Below are 27,240 nucleotides of genomic sequence, written 5' to 3'. Positions count from 1 at the left end.
CTCTTTTGAAATAATCTTTCGAAAGGGGGTGTTCTTCCCACCATGGGAACAGAGGACGAACTTCGACACAACAAGCCCGTTCTTTTGTAGTTACTTTCGAAAGTTTGCAGCATGCATGTAGACGCTCCATGGAATATTTCAAAAGATCATCTTTCGACCTCACTTTCGAATGTACTTGCTAGTGTAGATACACCCCAAATGAAATTAATGGGTAGCAGGTTTAAAACTAACAAAAGAAAGTTCTTTTTCACACAGCACACAGTCAACCTGTGGAACTCCTTGCCAGAGGAGGCTGTGAAGCCTACGACTATAACAGAGCTCAAAAAAGTGCTAAATAAATTCATGAAGGTTAGGTCCATGAAAGGCTATTAGCCAGGGGGTAGGAATGGTGTTTCTGGCCTCTGTTTGTCAAAGGCTGGAGATGGATGGCAGGAGACAAGTTGCTTGATCATTGTCTTCAGTCCACCCCCTCTGGGGCACCTGGCACTGGCCGCTGTCGGCAGATGGGATGCTGGGCTGGATGGACCTTTGGTCTGACCCAGTAATGGCCATTCTTATGCTTATGTGATCAACTGGTAATATTCTGAAAACAAAAAGGCAGTCCAGCAGCACTTTAAAGACTAACAAAATAATGTATTAATAAATTTACTAATAATAATTTACTAATAAATTATTTTGTTAGTCTTTAAAGTGCTACTGGACTGCTTTTTCATTTTCATAGTATATAGACGAGCACGGCTTTCTCTCTGTTACTGGTAATATTCTCTGTGTGTGCGTGTGTGCGCGCACGAGAGAGAGACAGAGAGAGAACGAGAAAGAGAGCACACATATGCTAACTGCTTTTTACTGTATTCTCAATAAACACAGCATATTGCCTTTTCCTCTGAAAAAGACCCCATGTGCAGCTTTTAAGCGTAACACCCACAACATCTTAGATTCTAGATGACACAAAGGTGTAAGGCCACCCTTGTCCCCTGCATTTTCCCCCCACCTCTCCAGAGAAACAGCACAGAATATGGCCGAGCCCTATAGCTGACGTCAAAATCCATAAGTGAAACTGGACACTTTTCCCCACCATAATTGTACATTTTTCCTTGATGCTGTCGGCCATCAAAAATGTTTGGGTCAAGCAGGCCTCTGCCTCCAGGTGAAATGAAAGTCACTGTGCTGTGACAGTCATGATCTATGTTTTGAACAGGTCAAGCTATTGCCATCTGCAAGTTGCACATAGTCCCTGCAGATGCTTGCAAGATTGTCAGCTCTTCCAGGAGCAGTGCTTCCACCAAAGCCAGCTGGTTTTCAAGGTTCACTTTGTCCTTTTTCATTTGGGAAATCTGAAATGTACAAAAAAAATAAAACCCAAGAGGGTATTTAAATTCAGCAATAAGAATATATGCAGTCCATAAACAGACATTTGTGATGGGTGAATTTGTGCCAGAGATAACATGCAGTGACTCAAAATACTGTACTAGTTATATTTTATGACCGAAAACAGAATTAGTAACAAAATGAACAAGTGTTCATTCAAAATCCATGACAGTCAGAAAACACAACCTAAAGCTAATGCTAAGAAAACGTTAGGCTCCTCCTTAAGTAGCCATGCATTCACAGGGACATAGAAATTGCCAGACTGGATCAGAGCTAAGGTCCATCTAGTCCAGTATCCTGTCCCCACCAACGGGCAGCGCCAGGAGGCTCAGAAGTGTGAGAACCCTGCACAGTGAGCACATGTTCAGCTATCTGCCCCGTATAGGAGGTCACAGATGCCGAAACTCATTATATTGTAGTCACTATTACCACTCAGAGACAGCCACCACAAGTTCAATAACAAGACCCCGTCCATCAAATTCTCTCTGCAACGCTGCCACACCAGGATTGGCTTCCTGAACATAACAATCAGCTTCCACAATAGAACTCAGCTCCTTACCTCATGAATTAGCTCTCTTGCAGGAATTAAGACGAAAGTAAAGAATGGATTCTAGAACTGCCTCTTGTAAGAAATAATCATTTATGGGTGAAAGTTTTGACGTAAGCACTCAACACTGTCCCACTGTGCCTTTTGAATCATTTACAGATGACCTTATATAACTGAAATCCCCCACTGTTACCATTTCATTACACTTTGTTGCCTCTGATTTCTCTCACCACTGTGCGCTCAATTTTCTTTTCTTGATCTAGAGGACAATAGCATAGCCTTAATACGTTTACATTCTTACAGTCTGGAATTTGTATCCACAGAGCTTCAACTCCCCTCCAATTTTTTTTCTCACTAGTTTCGACGGCATCCTTTGGATACAGCACTATGTTACCACCTCTTCAGCCTAGTCTGCTTTCCCTGCATAGTCTGTAACAGGTATTACCACATCCCACGAGTATTTGATCTTTCTACCACCTTTCCATAAAGCAAATTATATCAAAGTCCTCTTTCACTGCCTGGCATTCTAGCATACTGTTTTTGTTTTTAATATTCTGGCATTTATATATAGACATATATCATTTTATTCTTGATTAAGAGCAACAGAAGAAGTTTTCTCATTGATACAGTTAAATTACCTCTTCAAGAAGTGGTAGGTAGCTCAACAGAAGAATTCTTCTGTGGACTTAGCCCCATATGTACACTAAGGATTAGATCAACCTAATTACACTGCTCAGGGCACAACCATTTTTCACAGCCCTAAGTGAAATCAAATCAATTTTTTTTAACTATAGCCTAGTCCTGAGCCAGCCATTCGATGCCTGACTCTCCAAATGGATGCAGGAAATCTGTAGGGCTAAGGAAGAGGCTACTCTCCCTTTTGAGTGTCCACAGGGGTGGGGAAGGAGGGTTGCATGTTAATTAAGGATTCGTTCCATTATAGTGGTTTCTCAGTTTGACTGCTGACCAAGTTCAGACGACGATGTGATCAGCTGAACGTAAGAATGGCCATACTAGGTCAGACCAACAGTCCTTCTCGCTCAGTATCCCATCTTCCAATAGTGACCACTGCCGGGTGCTTCATAGGGGATGACTGACTGATACATCCCCTTGTCCATCCACTTACAGTTTCTGGAAGTTTGAGGCTATGGACACACTGAGCCAGGAGTTACATCCCTGACCATCTCGGTTAATAGACATTGATGAACCCAGCCTTCAAGCAATTATCTAGTTGGGTTCTTTTAATTCAGTTATAATTTTAGCTCTCATAACACTCTCTGACAAAAGACCTCCACAGCTTGACTGAGCGTTGCGTGAAGCATGGGCACCTTGTGTTTATTTTAAATTTGCAGCCTATATTCTTGTGTGTCCCTGCTTCTTTGTTAAGAGGAGCAATACACAGCACTTTCTTATTTGCTATCTCCACACTAGTCATACTTTTAGACCTCTTCATACCCCTTCTCTTTTGCTGCTTCTCAATCTTTTTTTGTTATTTTATGCTATTGTTAATCCCTGGATTAATTCTCCTGATCTTTGCTCTAATCTCAAATTTGATTACTGCATTGTTTTAGGGGAAACATGGTGTTTTAGCTAGGTTTGTATTGGTGTATATATTTTCTCAACACCTATTTGGTTCTCCCTCATCAGATGGCCCTGAAGCGCGAAAAACACCTGATCAAGTTATATGCTGGTTACTATGCTGCTCCTGAGTTAAAGCCTATTACCACTCAAATAACATTACTGTATGCATTTTTAAAGAGAACCATTATAACTGCTGGGCCATTTTCTGATCTCTGTTATAGTGACGTAAGTACAAAATCACTGCAATACCACTGCTTTACCCAGTGTTCCTAATCCAAAACCATCTTCTATGAAATGGAAATAGTCCCACTCGCTTAAAATCTATTGTACATAATATATACCAAGAAATTCCCCCCTAAAAGTGACAGTCCCCTCTAGTGCCCCCATAGCACGATAAATCCCATACTAAAGGTATACTTCTTGCATCAGGAGCTGATCTCAATTAGGTTGGTGTAAATCTGGGAGTATATTACACCTGAATCACACTTTGAATAGACAAGCAAAAGGCAACTCCACATAAATAAGCACTTGGTTAAAGCCAGGCAAATAGGCTGATAATTGCAGATCAAACCATTACGTGTGAAACACAGAGGGCCAGATTCTGAACTCATTTCCCCTCTGATGCCAATGGTATAATTAGCAATTTATTCTCAATTGTCTATGCAGTGCTGCAGTCTGCACCACAGCTGCGTAAATTTGAGAATACACTAGTGTGTTGCCCACTCACAAACTTGTGTGGACCCTGCTGGTGCACACTAGGAGTTCCTCGCCTACATTAAAATACTGCTGTTTGAAACAGCACTGTATTAATCCATGCTCGGGAGCTTGTAGTGTGCCCCAGCAGGGTCCACACCAGCCTGTTAGTGCATACCTGACTAGCTGGAATTAAAATTTACATCTCTCTAATGCAGAGGTGCAGCCCTGCACAGACAAGCCCCTTGAGGGAATATACCCCATTTTATACTTCTAGCCAAATTACCTGGTAAAGGACATGCTGCATCTCTTCTATTAAAGAAAAGCCTATTTTTGCAGCTATGTTCAAACTCTTCTCTTCATTTCTGGCTGAAATTACATCACCAAGCAGCACTTTCTTCCAGTAGGTACTAGAGCAACAAATGTTTAAAAAAAAAAACAAGTGGTTATTTGTTGCTTTCCCCAGTCAGAAGTTACACTGAAGTTACAACAAAAGAACCCAAACCGGACAGATAATTAGGTCAAAATTAACACAGAAAAAAAACAGACAGACAATTTGATAGCACACTAAGGTCCATGAATTAAGAAGCTGAACAGAAGAGAATGTGCAATTTGTGGTATGGAAAACAAATGGGCCTAGGTATCTTCCAGCTACTATAAAAAAAAAACAAAAACTGGTTCTGCTGAGGATTAAGCCTTCGCAACATAGACAGATGTAAATATTTTTTCCTTTCAATATTAAGAGACATACTTGAAAACTGAAAAAGCAGATGTGGCCATTTTCAAACAATGCCAAACTTTTGAAGGCCAGATACACTGCTGAAATAAGTGGTATCATCTTTGTGGTATCAATGCAGCTGAATCTTTCTACTTCAGCAATGAACATGGCCCTGAAATTTAAAGAGCAGACCTTGAAATATACTTTTCAGAGAAATCAAACTGATGTCTGAGTTCATGGGACCCGTAAAAGTGACACATAAAATCAGAAACTGAACATTACAGCAATACCTAATTCTTGGTGCAAGGAGAGAACAGCAGCAGGATATTTAATTGAATACAGTTGTCATGTACGCAACAAGCAGATAATGACATTTAAATTATATAATTATTCCCAAACTGTCTTGCCTTTCTCATGTGAGTAATCTTATGGACATTAGATACACTCGCGTGATTATCTCTCACATACCATCTCTATACCTCTGTGAGAGGACACATATTACAGGAATAGGAGAATCTGCCACACTGTATTCTTTATTTTCTAAATAAACTACCATATTTCTGCAAGTGTTTATTTGAAACTTACAATTCATCTGCTCCAAGACATAACAACTTGAGAGCTGTGAGGAGTCTCCACGATGGGCCATCCCTTCCAATTGTCACATTTCTAAAAGTGTCAGAAATCACCAAAACAGAGAAAGCACAAGCTCATTACACAGATCATGATCTTCACACCAACAGCAACTGTGGCAACACAACTTCTGCCAAGGGGCAGCCTCCTCCCACACTCAGACACAGGTCAGAAGAGGCAGATCCACAGTTCAAGTGGGAACTACTGTGGCATCCTGGACAAAAGGACTCTCCCCAGCTCCTTCCGACTCTTTACTCCTTCCCATGACCCCAGAAAAGGGTGCTTCCAATTGTCTTATGCTGTCCCCTATTCCTGATCATTAGTTCTCATATCATCTTTTATCACCTTACATTATTTTCCACTATCTAGGACATACAGTGAATACCAAAATGCTTTTCATAACCCAATTTACTTTCAAATTTTAAAAAGAGCTTTTATTTCAGTTTTCTTGTAAGTGGTTTCTCATGCAGAAGCCATCACTTTAAAGAGATACCTACTCTAGCAAGTCATGATCCTTTAGAATGGAAAGCTTCATATTTCTCTGCTCGTCTGCTGGACAAACGTGTTTAAGAAGAATAGCTGCAAAAATATAAGACCTTTAAGCAAACAGCAAAAACAAGCTAACAAGAACTCTAAAGTATTTTCTTATATTTTAACTATAATTAATAATAATAATAGTTAATATAATATTTAAAATATAATAGTTAAAATATAAGAAATCTCCCAACCGGACAGCACACAAAGAGCAGCTCAGATAAAGTCAAAACTTTAATGACTATTAACTTGAGCAGAAGTACACCTCTCAAGAGCACTCAGCAACTTGCATGATTTAAATCACAGAGAGTTATTATGGCATTTCTTAAGTTTATGATACTTTACCTAGCATCCTGAAGTATGGTGTTTTCAGACAACTTTTTGGCACATAGTAAGTTCTAAAGCATCAAAAACCCAGACATTCAGCTGGTAAATTAACATTAGTCCACAGAAGTAAAATGGTGCTAATTTATACCAGCTGCACATTTGACTTTAAACAGTCTCAAGGCTTTATAATAAAAATGTAATTTTCCTACTGCATACTCAATTTAAATTTCAAGCACCTGTTTGTCTCTTTATGGGCTATGTCTACCCGAGAACCATCTGTCGACAGAAGTAACTGTTCGATGGGATTTCCCAGCAACTCTTCTGTCGGAAGATTGCATCTACACATAAAGGCAGGTAAAAAGAGCAAGCCACTCTGTCAACAGACAGCAGCCAGACTTCCTGGCCCTCTCTTGAAAGAATGGCCAAGCAGAAGCTCTGCAAACCAGAAGCCCTGTCTGTCCACAAAAGGGCCTTGGAGCATCTACACAGCTGTTTTCTTGACACAACACTGTCGACAGAGGTATTATACACGAACGTGGAGCGATATAACACTGCCAGCAGATGTGCTGGGTTTTGTCAACAGACTGCCAACAAAGCGCACTTTGCGTGTAGATGCTCCACGGGTTTTTCCAAAAAAAAACCCAGTTTTGCCAGAAAAATCCTCTTGTGTAGACGTAACCTGTATCAGCAACCAAGTCTCACTGATATAAAACAAGCAAAAACATTCCATGTCCCAAGCTATTTTTTAACTCTCCAATCACCTTGTTGGCCAACTCATAACCAAGTCTTCACCTCATAACTATTAATTTTCTAGAAAAATGACTTAGCTGTCTAGTAGCACAGGTTTTTCTTATTGTGGTCTCAGTTTAGAAAAACACTTAAGCACATGCTTAACTTTAAGGTTTGCATTGGGGCCTCTAAGACATCCAAGCCTCCTCTCTCTGAAGAGTAAAGCTCTATTGCACAGGCACATAGATGACACACTTGCGAGAGTGTAGTTCTCAGAAGTTTTCCAGCATTTCCAATTCCATCCTTAAATTACTATGGTCACGATCCTGCAAACACCCAAGCACACGCCTAACTTTTATTCACATAAGTACTCCCATTTCAGCATTGCTACTCCTGTACTTAAAGTTTCACAGACAGAGCCCTACCAAATTGATAGTCCATTACAGCCAATTTCATGGCCATAGGATTTGAAAACTGGCAAAAAATTCACCTTTTCAGCTAGTTAAACCTAGAATTATGATACTGTAACCATGGAGTCTCCACCCAGAAGGAGATGAGGCGGGAGGGGCATTGCAAACTTTTGTAGAGAGGCCATGGGATTGCCACCCTCACTTCTGCGTTGGACTCCAACAGCAGCAACCACCGAGCTTCCTGCAGTTGAGGAGGTTCTAAGAGGTAGGAGTGGGTCTGATCTCCCCTGTGCTGCTGGGAGCACCCCAGCTAGGGGCTCCTCGCTGCTAGTCTTGGCCACCTCGAGAAGGGCAACACTTGTACTCTCTCTACACACCTGCAGACAGCACTGCACCTCCTGCCCCACACCCAGCTGCAGGAACCTCAGGCTGCTGCCCTGTTCCAGAGAGCATCCTATAGCAGGGGGAAGCACCCGGACGTAGATCTGTCTGGTCTCCCCTCACCCTCCGCAGCTATACAGGGGAGGGCATATCCTGTCCTGCCACTGCCCAGCTGGAGCTAGGAAGCCCCCTTTGATGGGGCACTCCTAAGAAAAAGGAGGCACCAGATTTCATGGGGAAGGACTAATTTCACAGCACGTGACGCATTTTTCACAGCCACTAAATTAGTAGGGCCCTATTCAAAGACCTGAGCAAATCCACAAAAACAATAGCTACAAACACACACACACACTCTCTCTCTCTCTCTCTCTCTCTCTCTTTTGGTTAAAAATGCCTAAGGAACCAACCATATTTCACTTTAATGCTTCTATGAAACCCTAAAGAGATCATACTGGCGGCAGCTTAGTTCAGAATGAAACTATGTAAGCTTCCTTGCTGCCCCTCAATAACCATATTTACCCATCTAAAGAGATCGAGCTGCCTGGCTCCCTAGTATTTCACGTTTTAATGTCAAGATAAAGCTACCAACCTTCTGAGACATAAACCTCACTGTGTGGGTTGTCGGTGGCAACAAATCCATATTCTAGCAGAAGCCGCTGGTTATCGTGAGGGCCGTAACAGATAAACAGTTCTTCGTGTCTTCTGACATAAGAACCTGTCCTAACTTCGTAGCATCTTGTCTGCTCATTAAATGCAGCTTTTACCTTTGAGAAATTTTAAAAAGACATTTCCTCTACAGCAGTGAGATTTAAAAAAAAAAAAAAGACCTAAAATGATAAAGACCCATAATATTTATCTCTTTTTCCTCACTGTAATAAAAGGGTAGAAACCTGTAGGACTCAATGATGAAATATTTACAGTAATTTTGAAGATAACTGCAAAAGATAAAATCCCCTGGGACCTGATCTGAAGAAAGAGGAAACAATTCCTCTTATGCTAAAACAGATGAAACACACTTTTCTTGGGTTCAAGGTACCCTGGACTGCATCTCCTGGAGGCAAAGCACAGAAGTGTGGTTCAGGCAAAATGGCAACAACCATAACTTTAAGCAACCTTTGTGCTATCCTTAGTCTGTGCCCTCACATGTGTCAACATGGTCTCAGGCATATATCCGAGCAGCTTTATAAGCATCCCCGAGGATACTGCAAAGCAGCTTATGGCAGCCTAGAAGCAACAGGCACTAGAGAAACCATATGACTGTCCTGCACTATATGTTATGAGGGCATAAAGCAGAATTGCTTACAGGAGAATTCTCCCCAACCTATTTCTGGAGTTATGGGTCAAAAGAGTGGCATAAGCATGTGACTCACTGGTTGGAATGCCCATAGGTGGCTGGGGCACAGTGTAGAACAGGAGTGGGAAACCTCTGGTGAGGCAACCCCATGCAGTTTATCAGGGTTAACCTGCAGGTCTCTGTGCCTGCAGACACTAAAGGTAAACAAAGCATCTGGCAGCCCGCCAGCGACTAACTCTGACTCCCCCATGCCAGCACAGAAGGTGCACTTCCTTTTGCGCCCCCTGACAGAAAAAACAAACCTAGTGTGGTCTGCTTCTTTGGGCAATACAACCCCCCTTCACCCACCTCATGTAGAGTCCTATCCTTTCTTAGAGCAGCCACCAGTCCAACAGCTCGTGTCCTTCAACTTCACATTGGAAGGTTGGTCTTAATCTGGACTCACCAGTCCTTATAGGTAGTATCAAGGGATTTTACCAGTCCTCACCCTTTGGATGTGTTTGTGGCACTCCCTCTTTCTCCATGGGCTGGTATAATTTAAGCCCTCCCTCTCCACTAGGCCCAAACTCAGTACCCTCATTAAAGTCAAGGTCTGACTACACAGACTCCCTTGTTGTGTGCTGGGGCACTTCCCCCTTACTCTGTCTTAGGCCTTTACTTCAGCATCTTCCCAGGCTCCTGGCACTCTTACTAGACCTCTTCCCCGAAAAGTTACTGCAGCGCTTTTTAGCACTTTCTGCTCCCCAGCTGGGTCTGCTGGCAGAGCAGTTTCTGACTCAGACAGAGTCTTCCTGCTCCTTGCAAGACCTCCACAACTGAGGAGGAACCTGGGTATACTCAACTCCTGCCACTTTCTTTCTCAGCTGTCTGAGTTTCCGTCAGGAAGGCTCTGTCTGCTAGAAGTCCTACTCGGCTCCCTGACTCAAGCCAGACTTCTCTGAGTGAGATCCTAAACTCTGCTCTCCTATCTGGTCAGCCCCAATATGATTCAGATTCAGCCCTCTTCACTCCTCTTTCATGTCCGACACATACAGCAGGTGTAGTTGGGAGAAGCTCGTTGTGCCCGCAAGCTTTTATTAATCCCTTCAAGCCAAGCCCAGGCTTGCTGCACCCCACCACAGTATCCTTTCCCATCACTATTTTGCCACCTGAATCTTAAAATCAATTCTATTTGTTAAACCCTCTGCATTACACAATAAGTTTTGATGGCAGATTACTAAGCCTATTGCTGTCTTACAAACAATACACTACACACACCACACATGACCCTTCAGTGGGACTCTGTTCCCAATTCACCACAGACAAGAATGTGGGCTCTGCACAGAGATAGTGCATAGTACATAATAAAAAAAGGTGTTTTTGTTTTTTTTTCCAGTTCCTTACCTGAACATTTGGACTGTGGTTTAGCAGGTCTAAATAAGGTGCCAGTGCATAAACATCTGGCTCTCTAGAGAAACATTCCCTTTGTGACTGCTTCATGTACACTGTTCTCGTATTAATGGTGCACCAAGCCCACTGCAGAGCCTCATAGTTAAAAACTGTTTCTACATTCTCAGTAAACAAAGATTGAAGAGAAGAGAAGAAAGTCCTGGAAGAAGTATACAGTTCCTGGACTGCTGTTCTTTGCTCCTGAGCCTTCCTTCTTAAGGGATCAGGAAGAAGTCTTATTACTTCTTGCTCCAGACAAACAGGGCAGGTGTAGGTCTTTGGTAAAACATCAAGGTAAGGCTTCCATAAAGACTGCTCACCAACAAATTTCTCTGCTATTAAAAATGTGCACAGAGCCAGCAAAGGCGATATGGGAGGTTTCCATCTATTAAAAATATAACAGATACACAGAAGTGAGAAGGATAAAATACCACCATATCTATTCTAGTAATTCTTTGAGATTACAAATAAATATTGAAAACTTTTTTCTCTTCCATTATTTCAAAGTGTTTTAAAATTTAGTTTACTGACAAGCAGTTAAAACTATCTGGTAAAAAACTGGATTTTTTATATATGTATGTATGTATGTACGTAAAGTCTTCCATACACTACATCAGATTTCGTTATGAATTTGCTTGAAGGATGCATTCATATAGCACTTTGTAATCTCGTATCTTAATTTCATTCTTTTAGTGCATTCACCTGTTCCACACAAATCACTTACAATTCCATCTAAATGAGGGTCACATCCTGCCAACCTTACTCATCACAGCAATCTGCATGCATGCAAGTAGAGCTCAATGGGAATTCACTGTGACAGTTCTTGCTACACCCAGATCTGTGAGTCAGCTTGGTACCATCTGCCTCCAGCCTGGAGGAATCTTGTCTGTTTTAAACTGAGTTTCAGCATTCTAATACAACCCGCCTGTCATTCCAGCACCCTCCTCTGGGCTATGCCCTGCCTTTGCCCTGCAGGTTGACAATAGTTGCACCCAGGCCCTGAATCCTTTGAAAGTGTCCCCCCTGTGATTTCCAGCCATCAATCATGGGACAGGCACAGATATATCAGATCCTCTGTTCCCAAAGGAACAGTGTATCATGCTTTACCAGTTTGACATCAGACTATCACTCCTCTGTATTACACATAGCATTTTGTAGTCAATTATAAAACCAAAAGGCAAATTTATTTAAGAGCAAGAGATTCAAATAAACCTTATGATAAATTGGAACAAATGGTCACATACAAACCAAAATTATAATCCTAAATTTAACTAATAAGTAATCCTGTAGTCTAAAGAAGTTTACTTTACGCAAAATTCTTTCTGGTGTTTGCAAGTAACTCTGGCTGAGATCCCTTTGCCATGAAGCAAACCTGCTGTCAGTTTACTTCCTAGGTGAAAGATGCGGGGGTACCGTCAAACTCCTTAGCTATATACCCAAAGATCATCTTCTGTACTTGGCTACAGGGCTTTCTCCTACTGGTACCTTTTTCCCTGTAAACATCCTGTCTTTTAGGATTTCACAATCATTCATTAGCATTCAGCTCAGACTGTAAATGGATGCCCATGATGAACCAAACATTTCTTGCCAGAAAGAAAATCTGCTTTTCACCTTTCTGGTGAGCAGTCCCTAGGTCACAGACACCAAGGACAAAATCTTCAGTGCATGCATAGAACTCCTTACACAACCTCTATACATTCGTTTTGCAATGGTTATGAGAACCCATGGCAAACAAACTTCTACCAGAGACCTTATATGCCATTATTTTAGTGAATCCAGGGTATCTCTGTACCTGCTGTCAGTTGGCATCCAGAGTTCCCTGGGTCATATACATGTATGAATTAGGTTTGCAGGTTGAAGCCCTAACACAAGTTCCAATGAATAACCTACCAGTGTGCAAGCACCTTATAAACACCAGAGGAATTTCTCACAAGATTATCTTTCTCCCAGACACACTTACTTTACAATGTGTTCCCCGAGGTAGCTATTAAGGACAGTACCAGTGGTGAGCAAGCATTTCTCCGGCAATGAAATAACCAGTTCCCCTGCCTTTGAGAAAAACCAGAGAGACTACATCAGACTGAAAACGAACCAAGGACGCACAATTCAGAAGCATAGAGAAATGCCCCAGAGCACACTAGAGACAGGAGGCAAATAGATATGACCACAGGTATACTGGGGATCATCACAGTTGTAAAACGCTGATGGTCAGTCCATCAGTGTAGGAAGTTTGTCCAGCTGGTGGAAGGGAGCCCTGGGGGAGGATAGTTTCTATGTAAGCTGGTGACTAGCTGGGAAGCATCACCTTTCTCCTGAACAGAATACATCACACACGGAGCAAAACCCCTTGGACAAGCGAATTTTCTAGTGGGTCTTTACAGCCAAATTATGTCTCCTTTGCGCCGCTTTCAGACATGGCTACAGTAACAGAGGTACCTTTGAGTTCGTGCCCACAGCATCCACATGACAGGTATTTTGTGTCCTCTGACATTCAAGCACCTGTGGTCCACACACAGGGCGCAGAGCCTTATATTAACCTTGGGCATTCCAGCTCAAGAGCTGAGTTCCCTTTAAGCTGCATGGCCATGTCACTTCCCACAAGCCCACACAGGGTCTCAGGGCTAGGGGCAGCTAAGCCTGCTGCACCAGGGGGAGACGAGCCCCTCCCTCAGCCCCGGCACGGAACTGATGAAGCCAGGGGAAGCTGCCAACAGCAGCTCTTGATCCTGAGCCGGGGTCCATGGGGCTCTGTGCACTGACACAGCCCTGAGCACAGGCTCCCCACTACCACTAGCCAGTGCCTGGCCAAGGGAACTGGGGACAGACATAATGTTTGTGGGCAAGACCAGTGCCCACAGAGTGCCACAAAACCTCATCCCCCCCACCCAGACTGGCTGGCCACATCCAGAGTGTGTGAACCCCCCAGATAAGGTCAAGCCCCAACACCAACCCCACTCTGAGCCCCGCAACCTGAAGCCACCTCCTGCACCCCAGAACTTTCAGCCCATGCCCAGATCCAAAGCCCACACCCCCAGCCCAGAGCCTATACCCTCTCCTGCACCCCAACCCTCCTCCTCCACCCCAAACCTCTTGTGCCCAGACTCAACTCCTGCTTCAACCTGCAGCTCCCTCCTATGTTCCAAACCCCTCAGCCACAATCTCCAGCCAGGAACCCCCTCCTGCACTCCAAACCCCTCTTCTCCAGTTCCACTCCAGGGCCCAGGGCCCCAGCGAGAGCCCTCACCCCATCTATACCTGCCCAAGCCCAGAGCTCCCATTTACAGCTGAACCCCTGTTTAGAGCCTTCACCCCAACCCCATAGTCCTGCCATGTGCCACACTGTCCATGTGCAAAACGACTTATGTCACCTGATACTTATCTCCATATTGATGCACATAGTGAAAGTCATTCTGGAGATGGACATAAAAAATGAGAGAGAACACTGCTCCAGAATAGAAACTAGATCACCTCAAACTCCCCTCTAGACTTTTAGGACTTCCCATGAGTAATTTTGATTAGAGTCCAGAATGTCTCCAGCTGCCCCTGCAGTAATTGTAATAAAAGCCACATAATGAAATATATTCACCTGAAAGGCTTTTGTCGTCATTAGTCCTCTTCCTGTATCTGAAATGACACAGGAACAAAAAGAATGACTACATTACAATGTACCATTTTAAGACTTTACTGTGACATCACAACAAACCACTATGAATTAAAACAGGTCTGAAAAAGGAAACTCCATAAAAATTAATGTATTTCTTGTATGACATAACTGTCTTAATAATCTCCCATGCACGGATCTCGGCCCAGATACTCAAAGGCTGTTTAGATACCTAATGACAATCGATTTAAAGAGGAATGTAGAGCTTAAATACCTTTCAAGATATGGACTCTAATTTCTCCTACCTTCAGGCTCTTCTCTGCTGTCTCCCACACTCTTATTTACAAAAGTCTTCACCCCGCCACTCCTACCACTTGAACCATCTTCCTGCACATTCCTCTGCTTTATGCTGTTTTTTCCCAATCTCTGCTTTAAAAAAAAAAAAAATACCTTTCTTCCTCTCCTGCTTCTGCATCTCACTTTTTTGGGCTACTTACCTTACACCCAGGCTACATCTACACTAGCACACTACGTCAAAGTAGCCTATTTAGAAGTAAGGACATTGAAATAGGCTACTTCGACGTGTATCGTCTACACGTCCTCCAAGGCTGGCGCCATCGACGTTCAACGTCGAAGTAGCGATGGGGAACATCGAAAGGAGCCACCTCAGAAGCAAACGTGGAGCATCCACGCACACAAGCACTCCCCATCGAAATAAGGGGCCAGCAAAGCCCCAAGCCGCTCCCTTAAAGGGCCCCTCCCAGACACACTTGCCCTGCACAGCATGAGATCCACAGAGCCGACAACCAGTTACAGACCCTGTGCATGCAGCATGGACCCCCAGCTGCAGCAGCAGCAGCCAGAAGCCCTGGGCTAAGGGCTGCTGCATGCAGCGACCACAGAGCCCTGCAGGGGCTGGACAGAGCATCTCTCAACCCCTCAGCTGATGGCCGCCATGGAGGACCCTGCTATTTCTAAGTAGCGGGATGCAGATTGTCTACACGCACCCTACTTTGACGTTGAACGTCGAAGTAGGGCGCTATTCCCATCTTCGGATGGGAATAACGATTTCGATGTCTCACCGCCTAACATCGATTTCAACGTCAAAATAGCACATGGCACATGTAGACGCTATATGTGCTATTTTGATGTTGTGCCAGCTACTTCGAAGTAGCTGGCTAGTGTAGATACACCCTCAGCGTTTTAGCTGTCACCCTGCAATCTCCCTGCACAGCTGTTTCTCAATTTATAGTCCATACTATCTGCTGCCTTATACATTGAACTTTAATATTTGTTATTTAAAAATCTTTTTACAGAAAGAAACAACAAACATTCCACTGAAATTTGAACTATTTATTATTATTCTGAAGTGCATTTCATTGCTACATGCTGATGGGTGTTTTTAATAAGTCTGCCAGAACAAATGAGGAAAGGGTACATACAAGCTTAGGACATGATCCTGTAAACACCTAAGAAACTGCATATTACAAACATGCAAAAGCAACGAGGGGTCCTGTGGCACCTTACAGACTAACAGATATGTATGAGCATAAGCTTTCGTGGGCAAAGACCCACTTCATCAGATGCAGGTCACAAACATGCAGTTCCTTAAATGCCTATGACAGCAATCTTACAAGAAGTTCTATATGCTTGTATTCCATTCTCGAAAACAACCAGCCAGGCAGAGATAAAGCCATAGTGAGAACCAGACAACCCAGGATCAATACAACATTAAAGTATTACCTGCAAACTGTGCTGGTCTTAAATTACTGTCATTAAAACCCCTCTCTTTCAGCCACTTCTTAAGTTGTATATATTCCAGTTTGTGACTCTGGTTTACTAAATAAAGAGAACAGTGATTAATCCCCAGAATACAGTTTAATTAGCTCAGTGGTTTGAGCATTAGACTGCTAAACCCAGGGTTGTGAGCTCAATCCTTGAAGAGGCCATTTAGGGACTGGGGCAAATAGATGCCAGGGATAGTGCTTGGCCTTACCAAGAGGGCAGGGGACTGGACTAGATGACCTCCCAAGGTCCTTCCAGTTCTAAAAGATGTGTATCTCCAATTAATTTAAACAGTGTTGCACTTGTGCTGTATTGCAGTGTCTCTCAACCCTTCCAGAATACTACACTCCTTTCAGGAATCTGTTTTGTCTTGCATACTCCCTAGCTTCATCTCACTTAAAAACTACTTGCTTACAAAATTAAACGTCAAAATATAAAAGTGCCACAGTACTCAACTACTGAAAAATTGCTTACTTCATTTTTACCATAACTATAAAATAAATCAACTGGAATATAAATATTGCATTTACATTTTAGTGTAGTATAATACAAACAAGTCATTGAATGAAATTTTAGTTTGTACTGATGTCACTGGTGATTTTTATGTAGCCTATTGCAGAACTAGGCAAAACTCTAGACCGGGGTGGGGAACCTTTTCTCTCTGGCACCACTCACCCACAGAAAAAAAAATCAGTCAGTGGCCACACAGTCCCATGGGGGAAGGGAAGGTGGCTCAAGGCTTCCCCTTGGCCAGTGGTGTCCAAGAGAAATTTAACAGATTGCCACAGACCTCCTCTCCCCAGCTAAGCACCATCTCCGCCAGACCGGTGCCGCCCCCTGAGGTTACCTACTGGAGCCACGTGAGCTTCTCCTGGCTGAAGCCACGCCGCTCACGCTGCCCCAGGGCTGGAGCCTGCCAGGGCTGGAGGAACTGCCTCCGCCGCTGCTGCCACACACTTGTCCCACCATATGGTGTGGCGTGTGCACGGAGCGGCTGGAGGGGCGCCCCGCCTGTGCAGCTCTCCTGAGCTGCTGAGCCACGTTTTTGCCACATTCCGCTGCCCCATTCACCAACGGGGAGCGTATTGGACACCGTGGCCCTAGGTTATGGGATAGGGCTAGGAATGAAGGGGTTGGGGAGTAGGAAGGGGCTCAGAGTTGGCACAAGGGGGTTGATGTGCAGCAGGGACTGAGGGCTCCAGGTGGGGGTGTAACCACTGGGGATGGCAAAAGAGGTCAATGTACAGGAGGTGGTTCAGGTCCAGGCCTCGCGAGGGAGTTTGGGAGCAGGCGAGCACTCAGGATTGGGGTGCAGGTGTGATGTCTGGGAAGGAGGGAGGGCATGGGAGAAGATTCCAACCTGGGGCAGGGGTTGGGATAAAAGTGGAGCAACAGGTGGAGGCTCTGGCCAGGCAATGCACAGTGTGACTAAAGGCAGCCCCCCTGCTAACCCCCGTCCTGCCAGCCCCCATCCTGCCCTGCTCCAGGAAGCAGTCACCATGCTTAGACAAAGGAGCTAGGCACCTCTGCAGAGTGCACACTGCCCATCCCCACAGGCACCATCCCCATGGCTCCCATTGGCTGCAGTTCCTGGCCAACGGGAGCTGTGGAGCCAGCTCTGGGGGCAAGGGCAGCATGCAAAGCTCCCTTGATTCTCCCTCCACTGAGGGGCTGCAGGACATGCCAGGAAGCTGGCAAGTGGGGCTCCACCCCCTTAAGGGAGAGGCATCAAAAGCTCAGGGCTTCCAGCTCACAGTGTGGACACATGGCAGGAGCCACATGAAAGAAAGCAGTGGGCCAGATCCAGCCCAGGGACCACAGACTCTCCAACCCATTCTAGATGAACTGATGTACCCCCTGGAAGACCTCTGCAGTTGAGAAGTTTTGCTTCACTAGATTTCTACTGTTTATAGAAAATAACAGTATTTTATATATGTTAGTGAAAAGGACATCCATTAGGTACTGAATACCCTTAATGTCACTATTTTATAGGGAAACAAAGTATTCAGCATATCTAGGAATTGCTCATCATGGCCGTGTCTACACGTGCCCCAAACTTCGAAATGGCCACGCAAATGGCCATTTCGAAGTTTACTAATGAAGCGCTGAAATGCATATTCAGCGCTTCATTAGCATGCGGGCGGCAGCGGCGCTTCGAAATTGACGAGCCTTGCCGCCGCGCAGCGCGTCCAGACAGGGCTCCTTTTCGAAAGGACGCCGCCTTCTTCGAAGTCCCCTTATTCCCATGGGAAGGCGGCGTCCTTTCGAAAAGGAGCCCCGTCTGGACGCGCCGCGCGGCGGCAAGGCTCGTCAATTTCGAAGCGCCGCTGCCGCCCGCATGCTAATGAAGCGCTGAATATGCATTTCAGCGCTTCATTAGTAAACTTCGAAATGGCCATTTGCGTGGCCATTTCGAAGTTTGGGGCACGTGTAGACACGGCCCATGTGACTCAAGAAAACTCAAACTACACAGTATGACCCTTCAACCGGAAAACAAACCTCACAACCCTAAACATGCACTAAGGAAGACTGTAAGTTAAGGCATATTAAAGTGAGAAAATAAAATGACTGAAATCTGTGATTACTCTCGTCAAGTTGCACACATGTTCTAACATGAACAGACTGTCTAAAGGTGCCTTGCCAAGTAACTGATTATCCTCTTGCTTCCCTGAATGCAAGTGAAAAATAGATTAGAATATGCAGTACCTCTGTTTGAATGAACACTGCTAAATTGTTTTCTTCTTCTCTTTCTACTGGTCCGACCTCTATTTTTCTGCATGCTAAGAAATGATGTATACAACCTGAAAGAAAAAAGTGGGAAAACAGCTGTTCTCTTCTGATAGTTCTCTCAGTTCCTACAGACGGAAGATCACTCACTCCAAACGTTCAGAAATATCCCCAAAAGATATTGAAGCTCTTCATAGTCAGCATGAATCAGCTTTTTGTCTTAGGACATGCAAGCACTTGAATGAGCATGCACAGGGAGAGGGAAGCAAAAACGTCTACCCCAAGCTGCTACCTTACCAAAGAAAGGGGCATAATGCCCTTGGGGAAAAGAAGGTTCCCCCATTTCTACTTTTTAAAAATAATGTTGTTTCTATACAGAAACATTATTAATTTACACTTATGTTGATATTGTGAATAATATAACCGAAATATAAAATTCACAGCAAGAACACTTGAAATAACTATTTACTATTAAAAAGCATAAGAGAGATAAGATTGGTGAGGTTGTATCATTTTATTGGACCAGCTCCAAATCCTCAATTCTATAATAGAAATTGGTTCAATAACAAATATTCCCCACCCACACTGTCTTTTCAACATGCAGGGACACAGCTACACCATCACTACATTTACAAGTGTAAACATAATACACATAATTTACATAAAATTCCATGAACTTTAAAGGTAATTTATTCAACGAATGACCAGACTGGCACAGAAAAAGTTACCATGTTAATCAACTAACAAGCATTAACTCTGACCCACAACACATAAAATACTTCATAATACTCCTACAGTTATAATTTCAAGCAGTCAAGTCAAATATGTTCTTTTGATATATTTGCCCACTACATGGCTATGTCTACATGGCAAGTGCTATTTTGGGATATGGCAAATTTATTTACCCCAAAATACCTGCCTGTATCTAAGCAACATGCCCGTGGTCTCGAAACAGTTTTAGAGGTAATGGGCATGCTATTCCAGCATCCCTGTCCACCTCATTTCAGGAAGAGTATAGGAATGCCTCAAAATAGGGCTTTATTTCGGCATGTGGCGCAGTTTAGACAGAGCTGCACGCTGAACTAGCCTAATTTGCAATCTACTTGAAATAAGCTACACAATTTGCATAGCTTATTTTCAAGTTAGGGTGCCCATAGACACAGCTTTATAGGTCAGTGTTTGGTTGTCATTGGAATGTGGATGCTACCACATAACAATACTGTCATTAACTGAGCTGAACCACAGCTTAACTAGTGAGGTGGAATACCCAAGGTGGTGAAGTCAATGCTTGAGGGGGCCATTTGGGGCAAATTTAAAAACAAAAACAAAAAAATAAGACACTTGGTCCTGCCAAGAGTGCAGGGGACTGGACTCAATGACTTCCTGAGGTTCCTTCTAGTTCTATGTGATGTGTAGGTCCATATTTAACTAAAAGTGAAAGGAAACTTTTCTATAAGGATTAGTGGGGACAAGCCACACGTGGAGAAAAAAAAGACACCAGAACAAAATAAGAAGATAGTTTTCACTGCCAAAATTAGTGCTCTCCAAACTGATTGTCAAGAAAGCACACTACACCACTGCCCACCCCTATTACATACATACCATGAACTCCAATCTGAAAAATCTGACGAAGTGGATCTCATCCGCGAAAGTTCATTACCTAATAAATAAATGTGTTAGTCTTTAAGGTGCTACAGGACTGTGTGTATACTGTGACATTACTATGTGCTATTTCCTGACATCAGTGTTAGTACAATTTGTACAGTGGGCATACTGAGAGACAACCAAGAAAACTGTAAACTCCACATTTGATGGAAGCCACTTCAACCCAGGGTACTGCCACACCCCCAGCTGCCCTAGTTCCAACACCCATGTCCAGGGCCCAGTATTTTGGAATGCCCATGTGTGGGGGCAAATCTTCCAGCAAAAGGAGCATGTCTTTTTAGAGGCAGGTGACTAACATACAGGAATCACTTGATTCTACAAAAATCAATAGTCCTGTGTTACCTTATAGGCTGACTGTTAGTCTATAAGGTGCCACAGGACTTCTCGTTGTTTTTGAAGATAGAGACTAACTCGGCTGTCTCTCTGACACTTGATTCTACTAAATCAACCGCACCCCTACAGCTGTAAGTCTGTGTCTGTATGTTTCCCCTTCAGTTCTTTCTGGTATCAGCCTTTTCTCAACCAAAGGCCTCTAGCGCGCTCGCAGCACCGGCTGCATCAGCAAGTGAGTGACAGAAAGAACTAGGCCCCGCGCGCTGCATTACCTGACTCGTGGTACCTCGGGGTTCCCGAGCCCTGCACCGGCGGTTCGAGGCTCTCTACCACCATTCCGGGAGACCGACACCGGCCCGCTGCACGCGCAGCGCCGCGCACTGCCCAAACCCCCCCTGCTCCATTTGCTGGGGCGCTCCGGGATGGCAATCAGAGCAGGCGCTTTAAGAAGAGTCCCGCCTGCAAATAACCCCCCTGAAAGCGCGGCCGTGGGGTCCCGGCGCCCGATCGCACCCAGGCAGCGGGGCAAAGCCCCGGCTCAGCGCCCGAAAAGGCTGCAGCGCAGCCGCGTGTTTTCTCTCGCCTCCTCCTTGGGCGGGGCTGCAGCCCGCCCCCGACCTAACGTAGCCGCGGCGTGTGCAGAGCTAGCGCCTAGGGGAAGACGCGTCCCTGGAGCGCAGAGCGGGAGCCTGAGCCTGAGCCTGAGCCCTGCTGCGGGTGAGTTTGCAAATCGCCTTCCTCGTCCCCCGGGCCGGCCTGCGCCTGCTGGGCAGGGAGACCCGAGCTCGCTGCTGCTTGCAGGGCCCCCGCCCGCGCTCGGGAAAACAGCGCCGCTGGCAGCGTGTATTTCTGGCGCCCCTGGTCTGGCTTCTCCTGCCTCCCAAGCCCCCTTCTGCTCGGATCCCTGCACCCGCCCCCCGAGGAAATGAGGTCGATGTGCGGACCGGTGTTGCTCCCCCCCACCCGAAGGGGCTGCGGGGGGTGGGGGGAATGACGTCAGGTCTCGCGCGGCTGCCTCAGGAGAGCAGCGGCAGCCTATGGGGGGGACAGTGGCTGAGACGCCCAGGGTGCCTGGCTTGCGCCTTGCCCCCCCTTACCGCTCGGGCGGGAGGGGGGGGGGCGATTGGGTGCACAGGAATACTGTACAGTGAACGCTCGAGAAACGCGATTTTGAGTTGCATTTCACTCGCATTAACAGGAGTTAAGTGCAAATGGAAATCGCCCCCACCCTCCTTCCAGCCGGCAGAAGCCGCAGGGCAAGCAGCTGTGTGCCCTCCAGCTGGAGGAAGCCAGGGGCCCCCTAGCTGCCCCCTCACCCCTGCACACGTTCCCAGCTGCCTGCTCCCCCAGCCAGGGGGATTACAGGGATCTCCCCAACTCCCCACACCCCACCCATTTATGAAAAATTTGATTTATGCAGAGGTTGCGCAGGACACAACCTCCACATAAATCTAGGCCCTGCCCCCATGTTCCTCCGGAGGGAAAGCAGTGAGATATCTGGGTGCTCTTTCTCAGACACAGTGTTCCCCTGCCAGCCAGGGGAAGCTTCTGACTTTACATTAGCCATGCAGACCTCCGTCCTGCCTCGTGCCTGCCACCATGCCCAGGGTGCCTCTGGGCCTGGATAGCTCACCCTAAGGCCAGCCCTGTGCCTTGTCTTCCTTTGCAAAGCCTCATGAAGAAGAAAGCTGCTGGCTAAGTGCCGAGCATTTGTTGCAAAACTGGAGACCAGCTTCATTTTTGCCCAGTTATTTCTTGGTATGGGACCTAGTGAGACATGTATGTTTGCAGAAAGTTGCATAGGAGGTGTGCAGGAAGGCATGCATAGTCACAATGAGCTAATCTGTACAGCTGTATCCTTTTGCATGTTTCAGTGAGCTTATTTTGCTATCCACTAACCTAGGAGGATGTCCAGCACCCCAGTAGCTGTGGTGACGGGGGCCAACAAAGGAATCGGATTTGCTATTGTGCAGGCTCTGTGTAAGCAGTTCACTGGGGATGTGTACCTGACAGCCCGGGACTCGGGACGGGGTCAGGCTGCAGTGGCAAAGCTGCAGGAGGAGGGACTGAGCCCGCTTTTCCACCAGCTGGACATCACTGATCTGCAAAGTATCCGGACTCTGCGGGACTTCCTGAAGGAGAAATACGGAGGGCTGAATGTGCTGGTTAACAATGCAGGGATCGCTTTCAAAGGTAGAATGTTGGCTGCTGGGCAAGGCCTTGTGAGCTGTCGAGTACATTAGGAATGAAGAGAAGGTGGTGGTGTTAAAAATAAGTGAGAATTGTGCTAGTTAGAAAGTCAATCAAGTAGGGTAATACCGAGCTGCTCCACCAGCCAGCAGAGGACTGTTCCCTCCCTGACATTTTTCTGGTGTTTTTGTCAGATCTCATGTTTGATCTTGTCCTAACTGCTGTGTTACTTCAAGATATAACTCAGATCTTACAACCCAGCTGCTGTCCACACACACAGATCTGTAGCTCAGGAGAAGTGGTGCTTTGAACTGAAGCAGTCTAAACCCACGTTCCCAGATGGGCTATGTTCAAGTCAGGACGCTGCTGCACCACAGGTTGGCAATAAACAGCCTGTGGGCCAGAGACTGTTTGCCAGGGTTAGCCCCGGAGGGCCACGGGCACTTCATTTACCTGCATGTCCACACATACAGCCACTTGCAGCTCCCATTGGCCAGAGGTGGCCATTACCAACCAATTGTCACTGCAGGAAAGGGCACTGTTGTATCTAGTGCACTGTGCATAGAGCCCTCCTCATTCTACATCCAAGTACAAAATAATGCTGCTCCCTGTTTCTTCCTTCCCTGCAACAAAGTCAAGAAATAGGCTGAGTTGCCCATTTGTTTCAGTTCTTCAAAAAGTTTGAGGTTGCCTGCCTGGGAATCCTAGCTCTGTGCAACTCTCATTATCCTGCCCCACAAACTCCTGCTGTGACTCTACCACCAACTGCAGCCCCAGGGCATTGCCAAACGTGTATGAGTGAGGTCTAGATCTGTGTAAAGAATGCAGCTCCCTGCCCTGTTTGAGGCATCAGTTATGTCCTCAGCTCTTGTGGCAGGAGCACAGAATCCTAAGGTAAGGATTCTTAGCAGGTGAAAATCTTCTCAGTTGACCACTACGCTACTGATGCATATTTGGGCCTTTACATTTTAAAATGTTTATCTTGGCAGCACTGTGTGCCTGTTACTTTTCCTCACTTTCTGTGAGACACCGGCTTGCTGATGTATAAAAAATGACTCTGGTCGAATGTATTAGGGTTAACTCTGGTGTTCAGAGACCTTTGTCTTCCCATTAGCCAATAAGCATAACTTTAGTGCAATATTTTTCTTCTCCCTATGAACAGTTGCTGCTACCACTCCATTTGCTGTTCAGGCAGAAGTTACCCTGAAGACAAACTTCTTTGCAACAAGGGAGGTCTGTGCAGAGTTGCTACCTCTCATAAAGCCTTATGGTAAGTACGGCATAATACCAAAATACCATCAATAAGAACAACTCTTCTCACAAAAGGGCTTCTGTTTGAAATTTACTGCCCAGAGTAGTACCACAGCATTTCTGCTGCATCAAATGCAAGAAGACAAGAATAACTTCCATGCGTGTCTTGACACAAAGAAAGTCTCTGCTTTTTAAATCTAAAGCTGCTTCTAATCCAATCCCCGTCTCTTCTCAAAGTTCTCATCTGTGCCATTAGGCAGCACTGGAGGATTATAAGTATCTTCTCCACATTGCCTAGCTGCCTGATCCATCCTTCCCTCAAACAGCTGGGAATGGGGGTACACCCATCCCTCATTAAACAAGTACGTGTCTTACAAATACTTGCTAAGACGAGGGACACGTATACTTACTTTTGTTCACTGGATGAGTGAACTCCCTCCACTAATACGAGCCTTACCCCCTCCCTGTGGCTCCAACCTGCCTCAGCCTGACCCCCCTGCCAGCTCCACCACCTAACCTGCCTCAGCCTGATCATCCCGCCCCCCCCACCCACCACCACCACCAGCACTGGCTCTGCAGCCCCATCCTGCCACAGCCTGAAACCGCACTGGCGCCACAGCCCCAAACAGCCATAGACTGACACACACACACACACCCCATCGGTCTGCACACCCAGCCTGCTGCAGCCTTAACCCCTACCCCACCGACCCAACCTGCAGCAGCTTGAACCCTGCCTCCCTTGCCCGAACCCAACCCGCCACCAGGTTTTAACCCTCCCTCCCACTCATGGCCCCAAACTGCTCCCAGCCTTTAACCGTCTCCAACACACGCTCCCCCCAACCCAAGGTTCAGTTACCTTTCAAAAGCAGCGCCACCTGCTGCCGCTCCACTGAGTTAGGAGCACTAGGAACCAATCAGACACTTTACCTGTATTTTAATGGGAATTTAGTGTCCCTCTTATGAGTTTTCACCTACAAGCAGAAAGCTGGGAACCAAATATGCTCGTATAGTGAGAGGTGAGTGTCTTTCAGGGTCCTGCTTGCTCACACAAATGGAGCCTGGACTCTGAATTCAGTGTGCTGCATGAACTTGCACCCACAATCACTGAAAAAACCCAGCTCCCTAACCTTGCTGCTGTCTCCCTGCAGAGAAGCTGTAACTCTCTGTACACTGCAGCGCTTGTTTTGAGAGCTAACGCGTTTGCCTGCATCAGGTATGACATTAAAAAGACCATATTATTTTGAAAGGTAGCAAAAGTCACCTTATGTGGCCGTAAGTACTACGGGAGGAAAGAGATGTGTGGTCCATAAAATAATGGTAAACAGAATGGGAGTGGCTAGGACCAGACAAATTAAACTCATAACACAATTTTATTAACAACATACAGAGGCTCTGTGCTTCACTGTGCATGCAGCATTTCTATTTTCCCAGCCTGAACCTCTGGAAATGTCTTAGAATCCTAAAATCTAGATTTTATAAAAATTTGTTTATACAACACCATAATCTAGTAAAAAAGGTTAACTGGTTCTGTTCAAAACAAGCATTCCCATGCAAAAAGATAATGATATGAAAGGATTTGGGGTGGGGTGTTGGGTTTTTTTGGAGGGCATGTTTTTGGTTTTTAAGAGACAACTCCTCTTTTCAGCACTTATCCCAGATAATGGCATTGTCCACTGAGGAAACCCTACAGAAGGAGAAATCCTACACACGTACAATATATGGACAGATTGGCTGAGAGCCTTTCAGTTACAGAATCCATGGTTGTCCTATGCCTCTCCCTCGTGCGCCCCCCCAGTCACCCACTACTTCACCCAGATGCTGGGGCACAGGCGACCTACACATTGTACTCAGTGGTTTTTGGCTTGCAGACCCCCTTTGTGGGCTCCACACAGCTTGCAGCCTCCAGTGTAGTGAAACTACATCATTTCTGCTGCATTCAAGGCCCCCTTAAGCTAGGAATTGTGGATGATCTCTTTGCTCATACCAGGTTAAAGTAGAAAGGAGAATGAAGTTCCTGTCAAAAGCTCCATGCCCCAATTTTGCAAAACAGCTGAGTGGAGGGTTTACTCTTGTGCACAGGCCCATTGCTTTTTGTGTTTGTTTTATTTAATGGGATTATTCATGGGCAGAAACAGGATGCTTGCCAGCAAAGCAAAGCATTCACATGAGCAGGATTTGTTTGTTTGTTGAGAAATACCCCTATTTGTAATTATAGTGATGTCACATACATCTTATTTTCTCATTGGGGTTCGTTTGTTGTTTTTATTTATTGACTTTTAAACTGTGGCTCTACAAAGCAGTCACCATACGCAGATCTCTGTGGAGCTCTTTGCAGGATCAAGACTTAATGTTGCATGTGGGCATGTTTTATTATAAATATTTATAATTTGATTTTCACAGGCAGAGTGGTGAATGTATCTAGTATGGTAAGTGTATCAGCTCTGGCAAGATGTAGCCAGGAGCTGCAGAAGAAGTTTCGCAGTGACACCATCACCGAAGAGGAGCTTGCAAAGCTCATGATGAAGTTTGTGGAAGACACCAAGAAGGGCGTGCATGAGAAGGAAGGCTGGCCAAACACTGCTTATGGTGTGTCCAAAATAGGAGTCACAGTCTTGTCCAGAATTCAGGCCCGGATGCTGAATGAGAAAAGGAAAGCTGATCATATTCTTCTGAATGCCTGTTGCCCTGGATGGGTGAGAACCGACATGGCAGGTCCCAATGCCACTAAAAGTCCAGATGAAGGAGCTGAGACTCCAGTTTACTTAGCTCTCTTAGGCCCTGATGCCGATGGGCCTCACGGGCAGTTGGTTAGTGAAAAGAGAGTGAAAAATTGGTAAGCTGTGTGGTACAGATGTTGGTACCAATAATAATTAATCATCTGTAAATCTCTTTGCTGTTATCTTTTTAGGGTTTATAGAATGCACACATAGTTTCTGTTTTTGCAAAGTAATTGCGTTTTGAAATGGTACATGAATTAAACTGGGCCTTATTTTAGTTTTAAAAGTCTGAAAAGCATTAAAATAAAATGTAGTTTAATGAGGTAAAATG

The 27,240-nt window shown here is 45.3% G+C and overlaps 2 protein-coding genes across 3 annotated transcripts; one reads left to right on the top strand and one right to left on the bottom strand.

Moving 5' to 3' along the window:
• Positions 1-834: 834 nt before the first annotated feature.
• Positions 835-21,153, bottom strand: SETD4 (SET domain containing 4). 2 transcript variants are annotated; one of them, XM_074996367.1, is made up of 12 exons: positions 21,024-21,153; positions 20,356-20,413; positions 18,733-18,827; positions 15,985-16,080; positions 14,227-14,264; positions 12,601-12,689; positions 10,596-11,025; positions 8,508-8,682; positions 6,035-6,116; positions 5,493-5,573; positions 4,476-4,599; positions 835-1,334 (listed from the first exon to the last, which is right to left on the bottom strand). In XM_074996367.1, the coding sequence occupies exons 1-12, from the start codon at positions 21,085-21,087 to the stop codon at positions 1,200-1,202; spliced, it is 1,467 nt and encodes a 488-aa protein (XP_074852468.1). In that variant the 5' UTR covers positions 21,088-21,153; the 3' UTR covers positions 835-1,199. The 2 variants fall into 2 exon arrangements, with proteins under 2 accessions (XP_074852468.1, XP_074852477.1); XM_074996376.1 differs by lacking the exon at positions 20,356-20,413 and having other exon boundaries at positions 21,024-21,151.
• Positions 21,154-21,366: 213 nt separating this feature from the next.
• Positions 21,367-27,240, top strand: LOC142014203 (carbonyl reductase [NADPH] 1-like). Its single transcript, XM_074996388.1, has 4 exons — positions 21,367-21,468; positions 22,655-22,944; positions 24,104-24,211; positions 26,593-27,240. The coding sequence occupies exons 2-4, from the start codon at positions 22,659-22,661 to the stop codon at positions 27,027-27,029; spliced, it is 831 nt and encodes a 276-aa protein (XP_074852489.1). The 5' UTR covers positions 21,367-21,468; positions 22,655-22,658; the 3' UTR covers positions 27,030-27,240.

The sequence above is a fragment of the Carettochelys insculpta genome, chromosome 1, assembly GCF_033958435.1.
Source record: "Carettochelys insculpta isolate YL-2023 chromosome 1, ASM3395843v1, whole genome shotgun sequence".
Taxonomy (NCBI): Eukaryota; Metazoa; Chordata; order Testudines; family Carettochelyidae; genus Carettochelys; species Carettochelys insculpta.
This window is presented reverse-complemented; position numbering and strand designations above follow the sequence as displayed.